The following is an 11,497-nucleotide window of genomic DNA, read 5'->3' on the forward strand; positions in this document are numbered from 1 at the left end:
CACCCGTCCCAGGGCAAGCCGTCACCTCCTCGCCCCGCCCCTTCGTGCCCCCACGGTGGGATGCAAGGGCAAAGGAGCAGCCCTGGCCCAGACCCCCCCTTGGCTGGCCCAGACGCCAGTGATGGGCAGGTGCCACGGTGCACACGGGGGTCTGGCTAGCCTGGACCTGCAGGGATGTGGATGCACAGCCCACACTGGGTCAGGGCCCCCAGCTCCCTCTACGCAATGGGCCCAGCAGCCAGGCCTGTCTGGGCCGTTTTGTTGCTTCCCAACCAGGGTCCAGCTGGCTCAGGGCTGCCTGGTGTGCTGTGGGGCCAGGGCAGGAGGAACCCACGTGCAGGGATGCCCAGGGGCTGCGTGGACACTGATACAGAGGCGCAGGGAGGCGACGTGGGGGAAGGAGTTACGCGCAAGCTTGGGACCACACATTTCAAAAGCCATGTGAGGCACTTGGGGAGCAGGACCCAGGTGCTGGGGGCTGGCTCTCCAGGGGACACGAGCCTGTGCCCAGCTCCATCTCCTCCCCACAGCATGAGGCGCCGCAGCCAGGCTCAGCTCAGAAGCACTCACTTTATTCCCTGCAGCGTCTGGCCATGCACGAGGCTCAGATCCCCGCAGCCTGGCCCCAGCACATGGCCACCAGGAGCAAGCAGCCAGGCAGCTTCTGGGTGCAGCTCTCCTACAGCCAGGCACCCCCAGGGCCCAGGCTGGGCCACGGTCCCCGCAGCACAGGGCAGGGGCAGCTCCAGGAGCTGACAGCTGCTGCAAGGAGCTGGCATGGGGTCAAATCACTGGCCAGGGCCTGGCCAAAGCCTCTAGCCTCTCCCCTGGGTGCAAGGGGAGTGCTGCCAAGACCCCCCCCCCCCAAGCTCATCTCATAGTCAGGGAGCACCCATGAGCAGAGACAGGCAAAGGGGGCCCAGGGAAGGACCCTTGCACCCTGGCAGCTCCCAGCCCCAGCTCCTGGCTGTTCTGCAGGAAGGCTGTGTGACGGGCAGGGGCTGGGTCCTCCGCGGGACATGACGGGCCTGGTCCAGGCAATGAGTCCCGGTGCGGGGGAGCCACATGATCACCCTGACAGCCCCTTGGGGCAGGTCTGCACCCCTGGCTCCTCGCTCCGCTCCTGCTGGCACCGCCACTCTTCCTCCTCCTCGCGGTCCAGGCGCTGCAGCTGTTCCTCCACCTCGGGCGGGATTGTCACCTCCAGCAGGTTCTCCATGCCCAGCCCCGGCTCGTCCCCGATCAACACCTGCCCGGAGCAAGCGGCTGAGCTGGAGGCAGCGCATGGCACAGCATGGCATGGGGCTGGCACTGCCTGCCCTGGCAAGGGCCCCTGCTTTGCCCCCCAGGTCACAGCAGGGCAACAGGGTGGGGTGGACTGGGGAAGTGCCTTCAAACCTGCTCCCCGCAGCACAGCCCTGCCCAGAGAACGCCCCATGGAGCCCCACGCACCTCAGACTTCCCGTCAGCTGCCCTGGCCCAGGATCGGGGCGGGACGGTGGGATTCAGGGTCGAAGGTGCAGAGGCACGAGCACAGGGCATGGACAGGCAGGAGTTTTGAATTGGCAGCAGGACGGGGGCAGCTCGGGGAAGCTGTTCCTTGCTCTGGTCTCTGCAGGGCCAGAGCTGGGCTAGGACCCAGTGCCCGAGCCCAGCAGCCGAGCTCCCTGCGCAGACCCCGGTGCGGCAGGATGTCTGAGGCTCCAGGGCTGCAGCCACGCGCAGGGCAGGGCAGGGCCCGGGTGCAGCAAGCACCAGCTGGGAGCAGGCTGAGGCCTGAGTGGAGCAGCCAGGCAGTGGCAGCACAGCCCTGCGCGCCCGGAGCAGGCCAGGGAGACGGGGGTGAGCCTTCTGCAAGCCGGGCAGGGGGCCCTGCCTCCCCGCAGCTGCTGCAGCCCTGTGCCAGGTCCCCAGACGGAGGGTGCCAAGGGCAACCCCAGGGAGAGGGCAAGGCTACTGCACCCTGTGTGCTCACCCAACGGGTCCAGTGCAGAGGTCCCCCCACCTCACCTGGGACCACTAGTCCGTGCTGCTGTCCCCCTTACCGGAGACCCCGTAGTGGCTGCCCTGCACCAGCCAGCCCCCTACACCCCTGCTGTATCAGCCTGAACCCCAGCTGCCCGCAGCCCTGACCACTGCACCTCACCCCCACACCTGCAACTCCCCACGGCCCATCTCTCGAGTGAGCACCCCTCCCCGTGCAGCCCCAGGCCAGCCCCCCCATCAGCTCTGGAGCCAGAGGGGGCAGAGCTACAGCGCTCCATGCGGTCCCTTCCGCAGAGCCCGCTCCCTGGGCCCCGCTGTCTAGCACAGGGGACCCCTCAACCTGCAGCTGCTCATGCCCCCCAAGAGGTCGCAGCAGCCTGTGCCCCACCTGGATGAGCTTCTCACAGGCAGCCCGGACGTGGGGCTCATGCTCCCAGCGGTGCAGCTCGCGCAGGATCAGGTAGGTGCCCTTCTCCTTCACCAGGCACCGCCCAGGCTTCGTGGCCGTGAGCTGGGCAGAAAACATGTGCGGCCGGGGGTCACGGCCAGGCCCACAGCCAGCGGGGTCCAGGCAGCACAGGGCCCAGCTGCTCTACAGGGAGGCAAGAAGCCCCCCAGCAGCAGGCTGCTGCCTGGATACCCACTCTGGCGCAGCTCCTGCCCTGCCCTGGCACCAGCTCCAGCACAGGACAGGTCCTGGCTCACGGGGCAGGGGCTCCCACCTCCCCCCACCCAGCCCCACAGCTGGGCAGGGGGGACCCACCAGCATGATTGTCTCCAGCAGCATCTTCCGGATGTCCGGTTCCTTCTCCCGCTGCTTCTCCGGGGGCAGGTACTGCAGGTCCACGGGCAGCCCTGGGGTGGAGGCAGGCCGAGAACTGGGGCATGGGCTGTGGGGCCAGCCAGCCGCACCCCCTGCTCCCCAGAGCTGACAGACCGGGAACCGCAGAACCAGTCGCTGGCTCCGTCGGCGCAAGCCCCAGCCTCAGCCTCTCCCTCCTGGCGCCTCTTACTTTCCATCTCCTCCTCGGGGAACTCCTCAGGGCCGGCCAGCGGCAGCAGGAGGAAGGGGAGGATGTCCACCTCGTCGCTCAGCAGCCACTCGTGGGAGCCTGGGGCAGACACCAACGTGGCAGGCCCGGGTCAGGAGGGAGCAGCCACGCCAGGGCCTACTGCAAAGCCAACCCAGCAACCAAGAGCCAGGCAGGAGGGACAGAGCCCCCATCCCGCTAAGCTTCAGGCAGCAGGGACAGAGCCCCCGACCCGCACCTGGAAGCCTGAGGCCTGGCTGAGAGCAGACGCAGCGTGGGGAGGGTGGCACAGAGGAGCCTGAGCCCCGCTTGGCACTTACTGTGCTCGAAGCAGCAGTTTCGGATCGTCCCGACCACCCCCCGGCGGCGCACGGCGGAGCCCTCGTACTGCGTGAAGGGCAGCAGCCTCTGCAGCATGCACCTGGGAGAAGAGGGCACCTGTCAGCACGGGGCGCAGCCAGACCCCCCCGTCTGTTGGTGCGCCAGAAAGGCCTCGAACGCAGGACAGAACCAGAGATGCACGTCCTCAATCCGCAACTGGCTCAGCGGGGGCAGGACCCTCCCAGGGCTGCACCAGGCCACGAACGCAGAGCAGTAAGCCCTACACCACCCCGCCCCGTTCGTGCCAGAGGCGAGGACGGCCTCGGCAGTGTCTCACTGCAGCAACCGCATGGGCAGGAGACGGTCGGACCAAGACGGCGTTCGTCAGGCCTGAGCAGGGAAACCCGCACAGTGTGGTATGGGACAGCTGGAGGAGGAGGGAGAAGCTCCTGGTGTGAGACACACAGATTTAGCAGAACAAAACAAGCTGTTACTGGTCGTTTACCAGGCCTTTTGCTGCTCAGACCCAATGAGGAATACATCTGATGTTTTGCATTATGATTAGGGTCTGTTAAGAAGGGAATTGTGACCAAAACAGAAAATATCACAATCCCCTTTTATAAACCCATGGGGCATCCACACTGCAAATCCTGCACTCGGCCCAGCACCTCCCCAAGGAGATAGGAGACCTGGGGAAGGTGCAGGGAAGGGCACAAGGATGCTGAGCAGCTCGGTGGGGCTTCCCTAAGGGGACACTCACAAGGCCAGGCGTGGGCAGGGTAGAAATGATGTGCTGGAGGGGACAGAAGAAGGCTCCACAACACACTCGATGGGGATGAGAAAGTCGCTGGGATTTATTACTAACTGTCTCTCACCAGACAGGAATGAGGATCACACGTGGACCGAGCAAGCAGCAGTTTCACACTAAGGCTAGGAAGGTGTTTCCTGCCCTCCGCACTGTTAAAGGGGGACTCCTGGTCCCCAGAGGTGGTGAGAGGTGAGAGGGCTTGGACACGTGCATGGAGGAAAGGGGCGTGGGTGGCTCTGGGGCAGGGAGCGAGGGGCACAGCCTCCGCATCGCCCTGCCTGGACCCCAGTGCTGGAGGCTGCAGGGAGAGAAGAACAGGGGAAACCCTGCTTGGACAGGTTGCTCTCCCTGCAGCTCCACTCCCTGCCCCAGGTGATGTGGAGGGATCTGGGTTTTCCGTTTCCCAAGGAAAAAAAACCACAGATTCCCTGGTTTTAGCTGAGAAAAATGCAGATTTTCTCTTTTAAAATGAGAAACCCGCTGATTTCCCTTTGCAAAGAGCTCTGCAGGGAGCTGAGCTCCAGACTGCACCAGCCAGCTGTTTGCAAAAAGGGTGGGAAAGCCCCTGCCCTGCCCCGGGGGAGGGGAGGGGGAAGGGCAGAGCCAGCGGCTGGGCTCTGCTCTGGGCCAGCCGCCCAGCCGGGTGCACTGTGCACTCTCCCCCCGGGGCGGAGGGCAGGCGGGCAGGGCGGGGCGGGGCGGGGTGGGGTGGAAGGGGGCTGGGGAGGGAGCAGGGTGCTGGGCACAGTCAGGGGGTGTCTGCTCCGCACCTCCACGTGCGACTTCCCTTAGGGGCTGCCCGAGCAGCTCCGGTTTCTCCTGCCCCCGCCGGGCAAGGGCTCGCTCCCAGCGGGACCCGCACCCAGACCTGCCGGGGCCGCAGGCAAGGCCCGGCGCGGCCGGGATCTCCCGGCGCTGCCACCCCGGGGTGGGCGGGCAGACCCGCAGCCGCACGCACCTGGGGCGCTGCAGGAGGGCGCGGCGCGCCTCGGGCAGGCGGCTGAGGTTGGCGAGCAGCGCGGCGAGGCCGTGCGGGGCGGCGCGGGGCCCGCACAGCGCGTCCACCAGCGGGCCCGGCCCCGCGCCCGCCGCCAGCGCCCGCGCGCCCGCCTCGGCCCGCGCCGCGTTGCAGAGCAGCTGGCAGAGCGCCTCGGCGCGCGGCTCGGCCGGCTCCAGCGCGCGGCGCAGCAGGGCGGGCAGCGCGGGGGCCAGCGCGGCGGCGGCGCCCGGCTCGGCGGCCAGGTTGACCAGCGCCGCCAGGCTGGGGCCGCCCGCGGCCGAGTCGGCGCTGAGCGCCAGCAGCGCCCGCACGGGGCCCGGCCCGGCCAGCAGCGCCCGCCCCTCCGCGCTGCCCGTCAGCCCCAGCGCGTGCGCCGCCGCCTGCGCCCGCACGTCAGCCCGCGCCTCCGGCCGCAGGAAGCGCAGCAGCTCCCGCAGCGCCTCCGCCTCCGCCTCCGCCTCCACCGCCGCCGCCATGCCGCACCCGCCCGGCGCCCCTTCCCCTTCCCCTTCCGCTTCCGCCGCGACGAGCGGGCGCGCTCCGCCAATCAGCGCCGGGAGGGGCGGTGCGAGGCCGTCAATTAGGAGCGCTGCTCAGGCCGCGCCCTCCGTTTCGAGTCCTGGCTGCGGCCGGGTCCTAGCGCCGCCGGCTCGACCTGAGGCTAAGGGCGTGCCGCCCTCGAGGGGAGCCTTGCAGGGGTGCTGCACCGTGCTAGCACCGCGGTGCAGCCCGCCCGGGACCCTCGGGACAGGGTTCCCCGGGGCGCGAGTGGGGATTCTCGGCAGGGAGCCTTGCAGGGGTGCTGCACCGTGCTAGCACCGCGGTGCAGCCCGCCCGGGACCCTCGGGACAGGGTTCCCCGGGGCGCGAGTGGGGATTCTCGGCAGGGAGCCTTGCAGGGGTGCTGCACCGTGCTAGCACCGCGGTGCAGCCCGCCCGGGACCCTCGGGACAGGGTTCCCCGGGGCGCGAGTGGGGATTCTCGGCAGGGAGCCTTGCTGCACCGTGCTAGCACCCTGCTGCGCCCCCCGAGACATTTGCAATGCGAAGGCCTGGCGCGAAAGCCACTGCATGGCTGGGCCACCTCAGCTCTTTGCAGCACAACTGATCTGTGAGCAGGGAGCGGAAGGCAAGAGCAACGCTCCCAGGTGGCCCTGGAGCCTCCCGGAATTAGATATAAATCTCTGAGAGGCGCCGGGAGATCAATGACAGGACATCCATTAACAGCAGTATTAAATGTTGAATCCGATTTGTAGTAGTCCAGTGGGGTTTTAAATGTCATAGTCACATGCACTGGCCTTGCTGACCTAAAGTCTATGCACTGGAATTCATGACATTACTGGAGGATTCGTCACATGACACAGATTCAAGCAGAGTTGGCAACTGGAATTGGGAAACCACTGTGTTGCTGACAAAGAATCGTGCAATCCCAGACGAGGGCTGGAAGGGAGCTCAGGAGGTCACATCTCGTCCAGCCCCCTGCTCCAAGCAGGACCAGCCCCAACTACATCATCCCAGCCAAGGCTTGGTCTACCCGGGCCTTCAAAACCTCCAAGGATGGAGATTGCACCACCTCTCTGGGGAGCCTGTCCCAGTCAGTGCTTCACCCTCCGCTTGAGAGTTTTTCCTAATATCCAACCTCACCCTCCCTTGCTGCAACACGGCCACGTTACACCAGACGCTGACAGTGCAGTAACCAGTGTCGCTGCGGTAGCATCCCCGCACGGCTTCCTGGTGACACCGATTGTGCAGTAGCTCGTTACCACTGCACAATAGCATTGCATCACAGTTTGTGCCCTGAGCTGCTACTGTGCAGTAAGTGTCTTGTGTAGACGCAGCCCTTGAGCCCATTGCTCCCGGTTCTGCCACCTGCCAGACTGCTCCAGGGCCAGAGTTTCCGCTCTCCTCACATAGATTTGTGCAGCACCTGATGCACACGTCCCTACCCAGCATGCACCTGATCCCCTGCAAGCTGGTCTGGCTCCCTACCCTGCTGCTCAGTCAGTCCAGGGTCTCGCTGGCATACTTGGGGTGTCTAGTCGCCCCGCAGGCCAGTCCAACGCCCCTTTTCTTCCCCAACCATTTCATACCATTTGCATTTCTGGCACGCCTCTTGCTGCTGCTCCTGGCCGCCTCAAAGCTATTTCCATCACTGAGTTCCCAGGACTGGGTATGTTTCTGCAGAGACACCCCCAGCCCGGCTGACGTCTTATTGCGCTTTCTCCTTCCCTGAACACCTTCTCACCGTCACTGTCACATTTCTGCTGTGACAAACCTTGCGGCAGCTTGGCTCGGCCCTAACGAGCTGGTGGTGAGCAGGCCTGGCGGGGGTGGACACTGGAAGGTTTTGGGGCTGCTGGCCGGGTGCTCAGATGCCTTCCCATGACAATGTATTCTCGCATTGCAGTAAGGGAAGCTGAGGTCGGATATGAGGAAAAACTCTCTCCCGAGGAGGGTGGTGAAGCACTGCATGGGCTCCCCAGAGAGGTGGGGGAGTCTCCATCCTGGGAGGTGTTTAAGACCCGGGTAGACAAAGCCTTGGCTGGGATGATGGAGTTGGGGCTGGTCCTGCTTTTGGGGACTAGACGTGACCTCCTGAGGTCCCTTCCACCTTTAGTTTCCTGTGGTTCTTTGAGCCGGGGCTGTGGGAGGGGCAGGCAGTGCGTGGGTGGGGCGGCTCAGGCTACGGTCACGTCTTTGGCTGCTTCTTCCTCTTCTCCCCACCTCAGACCACAATATCTGCATCCTCGTGGGGACGAGCGCTCACAGCTGCAGATGCGGCACCTGGCTGCAGCGAGCCTGTCCCTGCGACGGCGCAATCTCAGCCTTGCCTCGGTGTCATGAGCATTTCGGATTTAACGCAGCGACCCATGCTACCCGAGCCTGTTCCACTGTTTTACTGCCATCCTGGGGAGAAAGGTTTTCCTCATACCCAACCTCAACTTCCCTAGCTGCAGCTGGAGCCCTTTGCTCCTTGTCCTGTCATCTGCCCCCTATAGTGTTTGTTCTGTGCCATTGGGCTCAGGGATGGGGCACTCACTCAGACCTCCATGGCTTTAGGGTCCTGTCCTCGAGTCACCGTTCAGCACAGACCGGCAGGTGGGAAACAGCATTAGGAACAGGATCATCATCATCATCATTAGGAACAGGATTCAGCAACTCCCACACTCACAGCTTGCAGGGAGAACTACAACAACCCCCCACCACGAGTCACCCACAGGGCATTCGGGGGAGAGACCGGGCTGTCCCACTGCTGGCCCCTTAACAGCCCACATACCACATCCTCTTCCTTTACTCTGGGAGCTCCCTCTTAAACAGTTGGATGTTCGTCAGGTGCTACTTTAACAGGGAGCGTGTCAGGGTTGCGGAGTCAGAGGTTGGTAGCACTTGGCACACCAGTGGGGTCTAGCCTTTACCACTGTCCCAGTCTATAGTCCTTGTACTTCATGGGCAACCTCACCGCATGTCCACTCTTTGCTTGCGTGGTGTCATCAGCAGGGATCCAGGTTTTCCGTTTCCCACAGAAAAACGGAGAAAACCACGGATTCCCTGCTTTTATCGGAGAAAACATGGATTTGCCCTTCTAACAGAGAAATCTGCAGATTCTCTGCTTTTTCAAAAGTGCTCTTGTAGGCTGGCAGAGCTCCAGCCTGCAAGAGCTGATTGCAGAAAGGGCAGGAAACCCCCAGCCCTGCCCAGAGGGGGAGGGGGGGGATGGCGGAGCGTGAGACTCAAATCATCCTGAATCCAGATTTGGTCGCTGAGAGGCCAGTAGGGCTTTAGTTCAGGTTTGACTTGTTTTTGCCTGCTTGGCCATCCATTAAGATGCTGTGTTCTCAGGGCTTGTAAGCTGTGAAGGTCCTGTAAGGTAGGGGCAGGCAATTATTTTGGGCAGAGGGCCATGTCGCAGAGCTCTCGGGTGCCCTGCGACTTGGGAGAGACCCCTAGTGGCGTGAAGGGGGAAGTGCAGCTGCCAGTCACCAGGACTGCACAGGTGCTGGTTGCCCTAGCAACCAGGGAAACCTACAGCCAGGAAGGGTTTCTCTCTCTCGCTCTCTCTCGTAGGGAGAGATTCGTGTTTTGACCAGAACAGTCTAGCTTTTATGTTGTAGCCTGGGGGCTTTGTGTTTTGTGTTTTTGGTTTTACCGGAGGACCGGGTGAGGCTATAAGGGGTTGGAGGAGGCCTCATAGGAGCTCCATGATAGTGTAGGGTCTCCTGGCACCAGAGGGGGTGCAGCTTTGTTTGGGGGCACATTGGCCCAGCCTGGAGTTAGGGGGCAGCGAGGAGCCCCAAGTTAGGGGGCAGTGAGGAGCCCTGAGTTAGGGGGTGACGAGGAGCCCCAAGAGTAAGGAGGGGCAGCGAGGGGGCCCGAGAGTGAGGAGGGGTGGCGAGGAGCCCCGAGAACAAATGAAGGGCCGAGACATAATAACATGGCCCAAGTTAGATCATACCAGCACCATCTGCGAGGCTTGGGCTGCGGTGTAGGAAAGGAAAAGGAGCTGCAGACAGCACCCCCTGTCATCGGGGTGCATAAAAATGGGCAGCCTCCCACTGATTCCAATCATCTATTAATCATAAGTAAGATCAAGGCGTGGCAGGCGAGTAAGCAGGCGGTTGGGGCTCTGAAAGTAGGACTCCTGTCATAGGCCACTTACTGAGTTTCAGCAAGCCATTGAGGGCCACATGACAGGCAGCCCAGGGCAAATTAATATTAATTTTCTAAATTTTTTAGGGGCCCCGCAGGCCAAATAGAATGACCTGGCAGGCCGCATCTGGCTCCTGGGCCGCATTTTGCCCACCCCTGCTCTAAGGGCTTTGTGTGGTCCTGAAACTGCTGGATCAACTGGTCGCTAAGTGGCTCCATTTTCGTCAGACAGCGAACCACCTTTTCTGAGTGGAAAAGATCAAGTTCAGGAGGAGCAAGTGTTGTGGCTAGGCAGGACTGAGGCTTGTGCGCCCTTCCACACCTTTTGCAGGCGCTGCCTTTGTTATCTTGATGGCCCACCTGTGGAGCAAACTTCACTGCCAGCTTGCTTTGTTTCTGCAAAGTGCTCCAGCAGCTTTGCTTTGGCTCAACTGGATGCAAGCTTGCTTCTGCAGACGAAACTTGGGCCTGAGCACTTATGAGAGCCTTTCTCTGCAGAGACCCACAGCCTGTGCCAGGGTGAGGGAGGGGTTTTCCAGAAGCCTGTCTTTGAGTTGGCAGTCAGTTAGGCTGAAGTCAATGTTGTCCCTCAACATACCATCAACAAGTGCAAATTCACCAAATCATCTGTGCCTGCGGCCTTGTGGTATCTAAGTTGCCAGAACTGAGACCTTTCCCAGATAGGGTTTGTTCTGGGTTCGCAGTAGCTCTTGAATGCGGCAGGCACCTCTGCAAGGGTGATGTTATACGGGTCTGCAAACATCCCTTGCATGTTGTTGTAGCTCTCTAGGGCTTTATCCTCAATGCAGTGAAGCATGATTGCAGTTTTATAATGCTCTGCTTTTTCCTTGACCTTTGTGACTGCAAGGGATATTCATAGTTTCATAGTTTCTAGGGTCAGAAGGGACCTGAACATTTCATATTTCATAGACATCAGGGCTGGAAGGGACCTCGGGAGATCATCTAGTCCGACCCCCTGCCATGGCAGGAAAGAGTACGGGGGTAAAACGACCCCAACAAGGTGTTCATCTAACCTCCTCTTAAAAAACCCCCAGGGTAGGAGCCTGCACCACTTCTCTTGGAAGCTGGTTCCAGACCCTAGCCGCCCTGACCGTGAAGTCGCGCCTCCCGATACCTAACCTAAAGCTACCCTCTGCCAGCTTGTGACCGTTATTCCTGGTCACTCCTGGCAGTGCTCGGGGGAACAGAGACTCCCCCAATGCCTGCTGATCCCCCCTGACTGGTTTGTAACAGGCCACTAGATCCCCCTCAGCCTTCTCTTGTGGAGGCTGAACAGGTTCAGGTCCCGTCGCCTCTCCTCATAGGGCCTGCCCCGCTGCCCCCGACCATGTGAGTGGCCTCCTGGACCCTCTCCATGCTGCCCACATCCCTCCTGCAGTGCAGCGCCCAGAACTGGACGCAGTACTCCCGCTGCGGCCTGACCAGTGCCGCACAGAGGGGGAGGATCACCTCCTTGGACCTGCTCGAGATGCATCTGTGGATGCACGACAAGGCGCGGGTGGCCTTCCTGACTGCGTCCCCACACTGCCGGCCCATGTTCATCTTGGCATCAAGGATGACCCCCAGATCCTTTTCCGCCTCCGTGCTGACAAGAGGGGAGTTCCCCAACCTGTAGGTATGGTGCCGGTTGTTCCTCCCCAGGTGCAGCACTTTGCACTTGTCTGTGTTGAAACCCATCCTATTCT

General features: G+C 62.3%; 1 protein-coding gene across 2 annotated transcripts; it reads right to left on the bottom strand.

Moving 5' to 3' along the window:
* Positions 1-551: 551 nt before the first annotated feature.
* HGH1 (HGH1 cochaperone) lies at positions 552-5,652 on the bottom strand. 2 transcript variants are annotated; one of them, XM_090040897.1, is made up of 7 exons: positions 5,105-5,652; positions 3,338-3,438; positions 3,000-3,098; positions 2,750-2,841; positions 2,375-2,497; positions 1,453-1,810; positions 1,112-1,249 (listed from the first exon to the last, which is right to left on the bottom strand). In XM_090040897.1, exons 1-6 carry the CDS (start codon positions 5,620-5,622, stop codon positions 1,466-1,468), a joined length of 1,278 nt encoding a protein of 425 aa, XP_089897023.1. In that variant the 5' UTR covers positions 5,623-5,652; the 3' UTR covers positions 1,112-1,249; positions 1,453-1,465. The 2 variants fall into 2 exon arrangements, with proteins under 2 accessions (XP_089897024.1, XP_089897023.1); XM_090040898.1 differs by lacking the exon at positions 1,453-1,810 and having other exon boundaries at positions 552-1,249; positions 5,105-5,645.
* Positions 5,653-11,497: the final 5,845 nt, after the last annotated feature.

This window comes from Crocodylus siamensis, chromosome 3 (assembly GCF_052110815.1).
Source record: "Crocodylus siamensis isolate JL-2025a chromosome 3, ASM5211081v1, whole genome shotgun sequence".
In the NCBI taxonomy this organism is placed as follows: domain Eukaryota; kingdom Metazoa; phylum Chordata; order Crocodylia; family Crocodylidae; genus Crocodylus; species Crocodylus siamensis.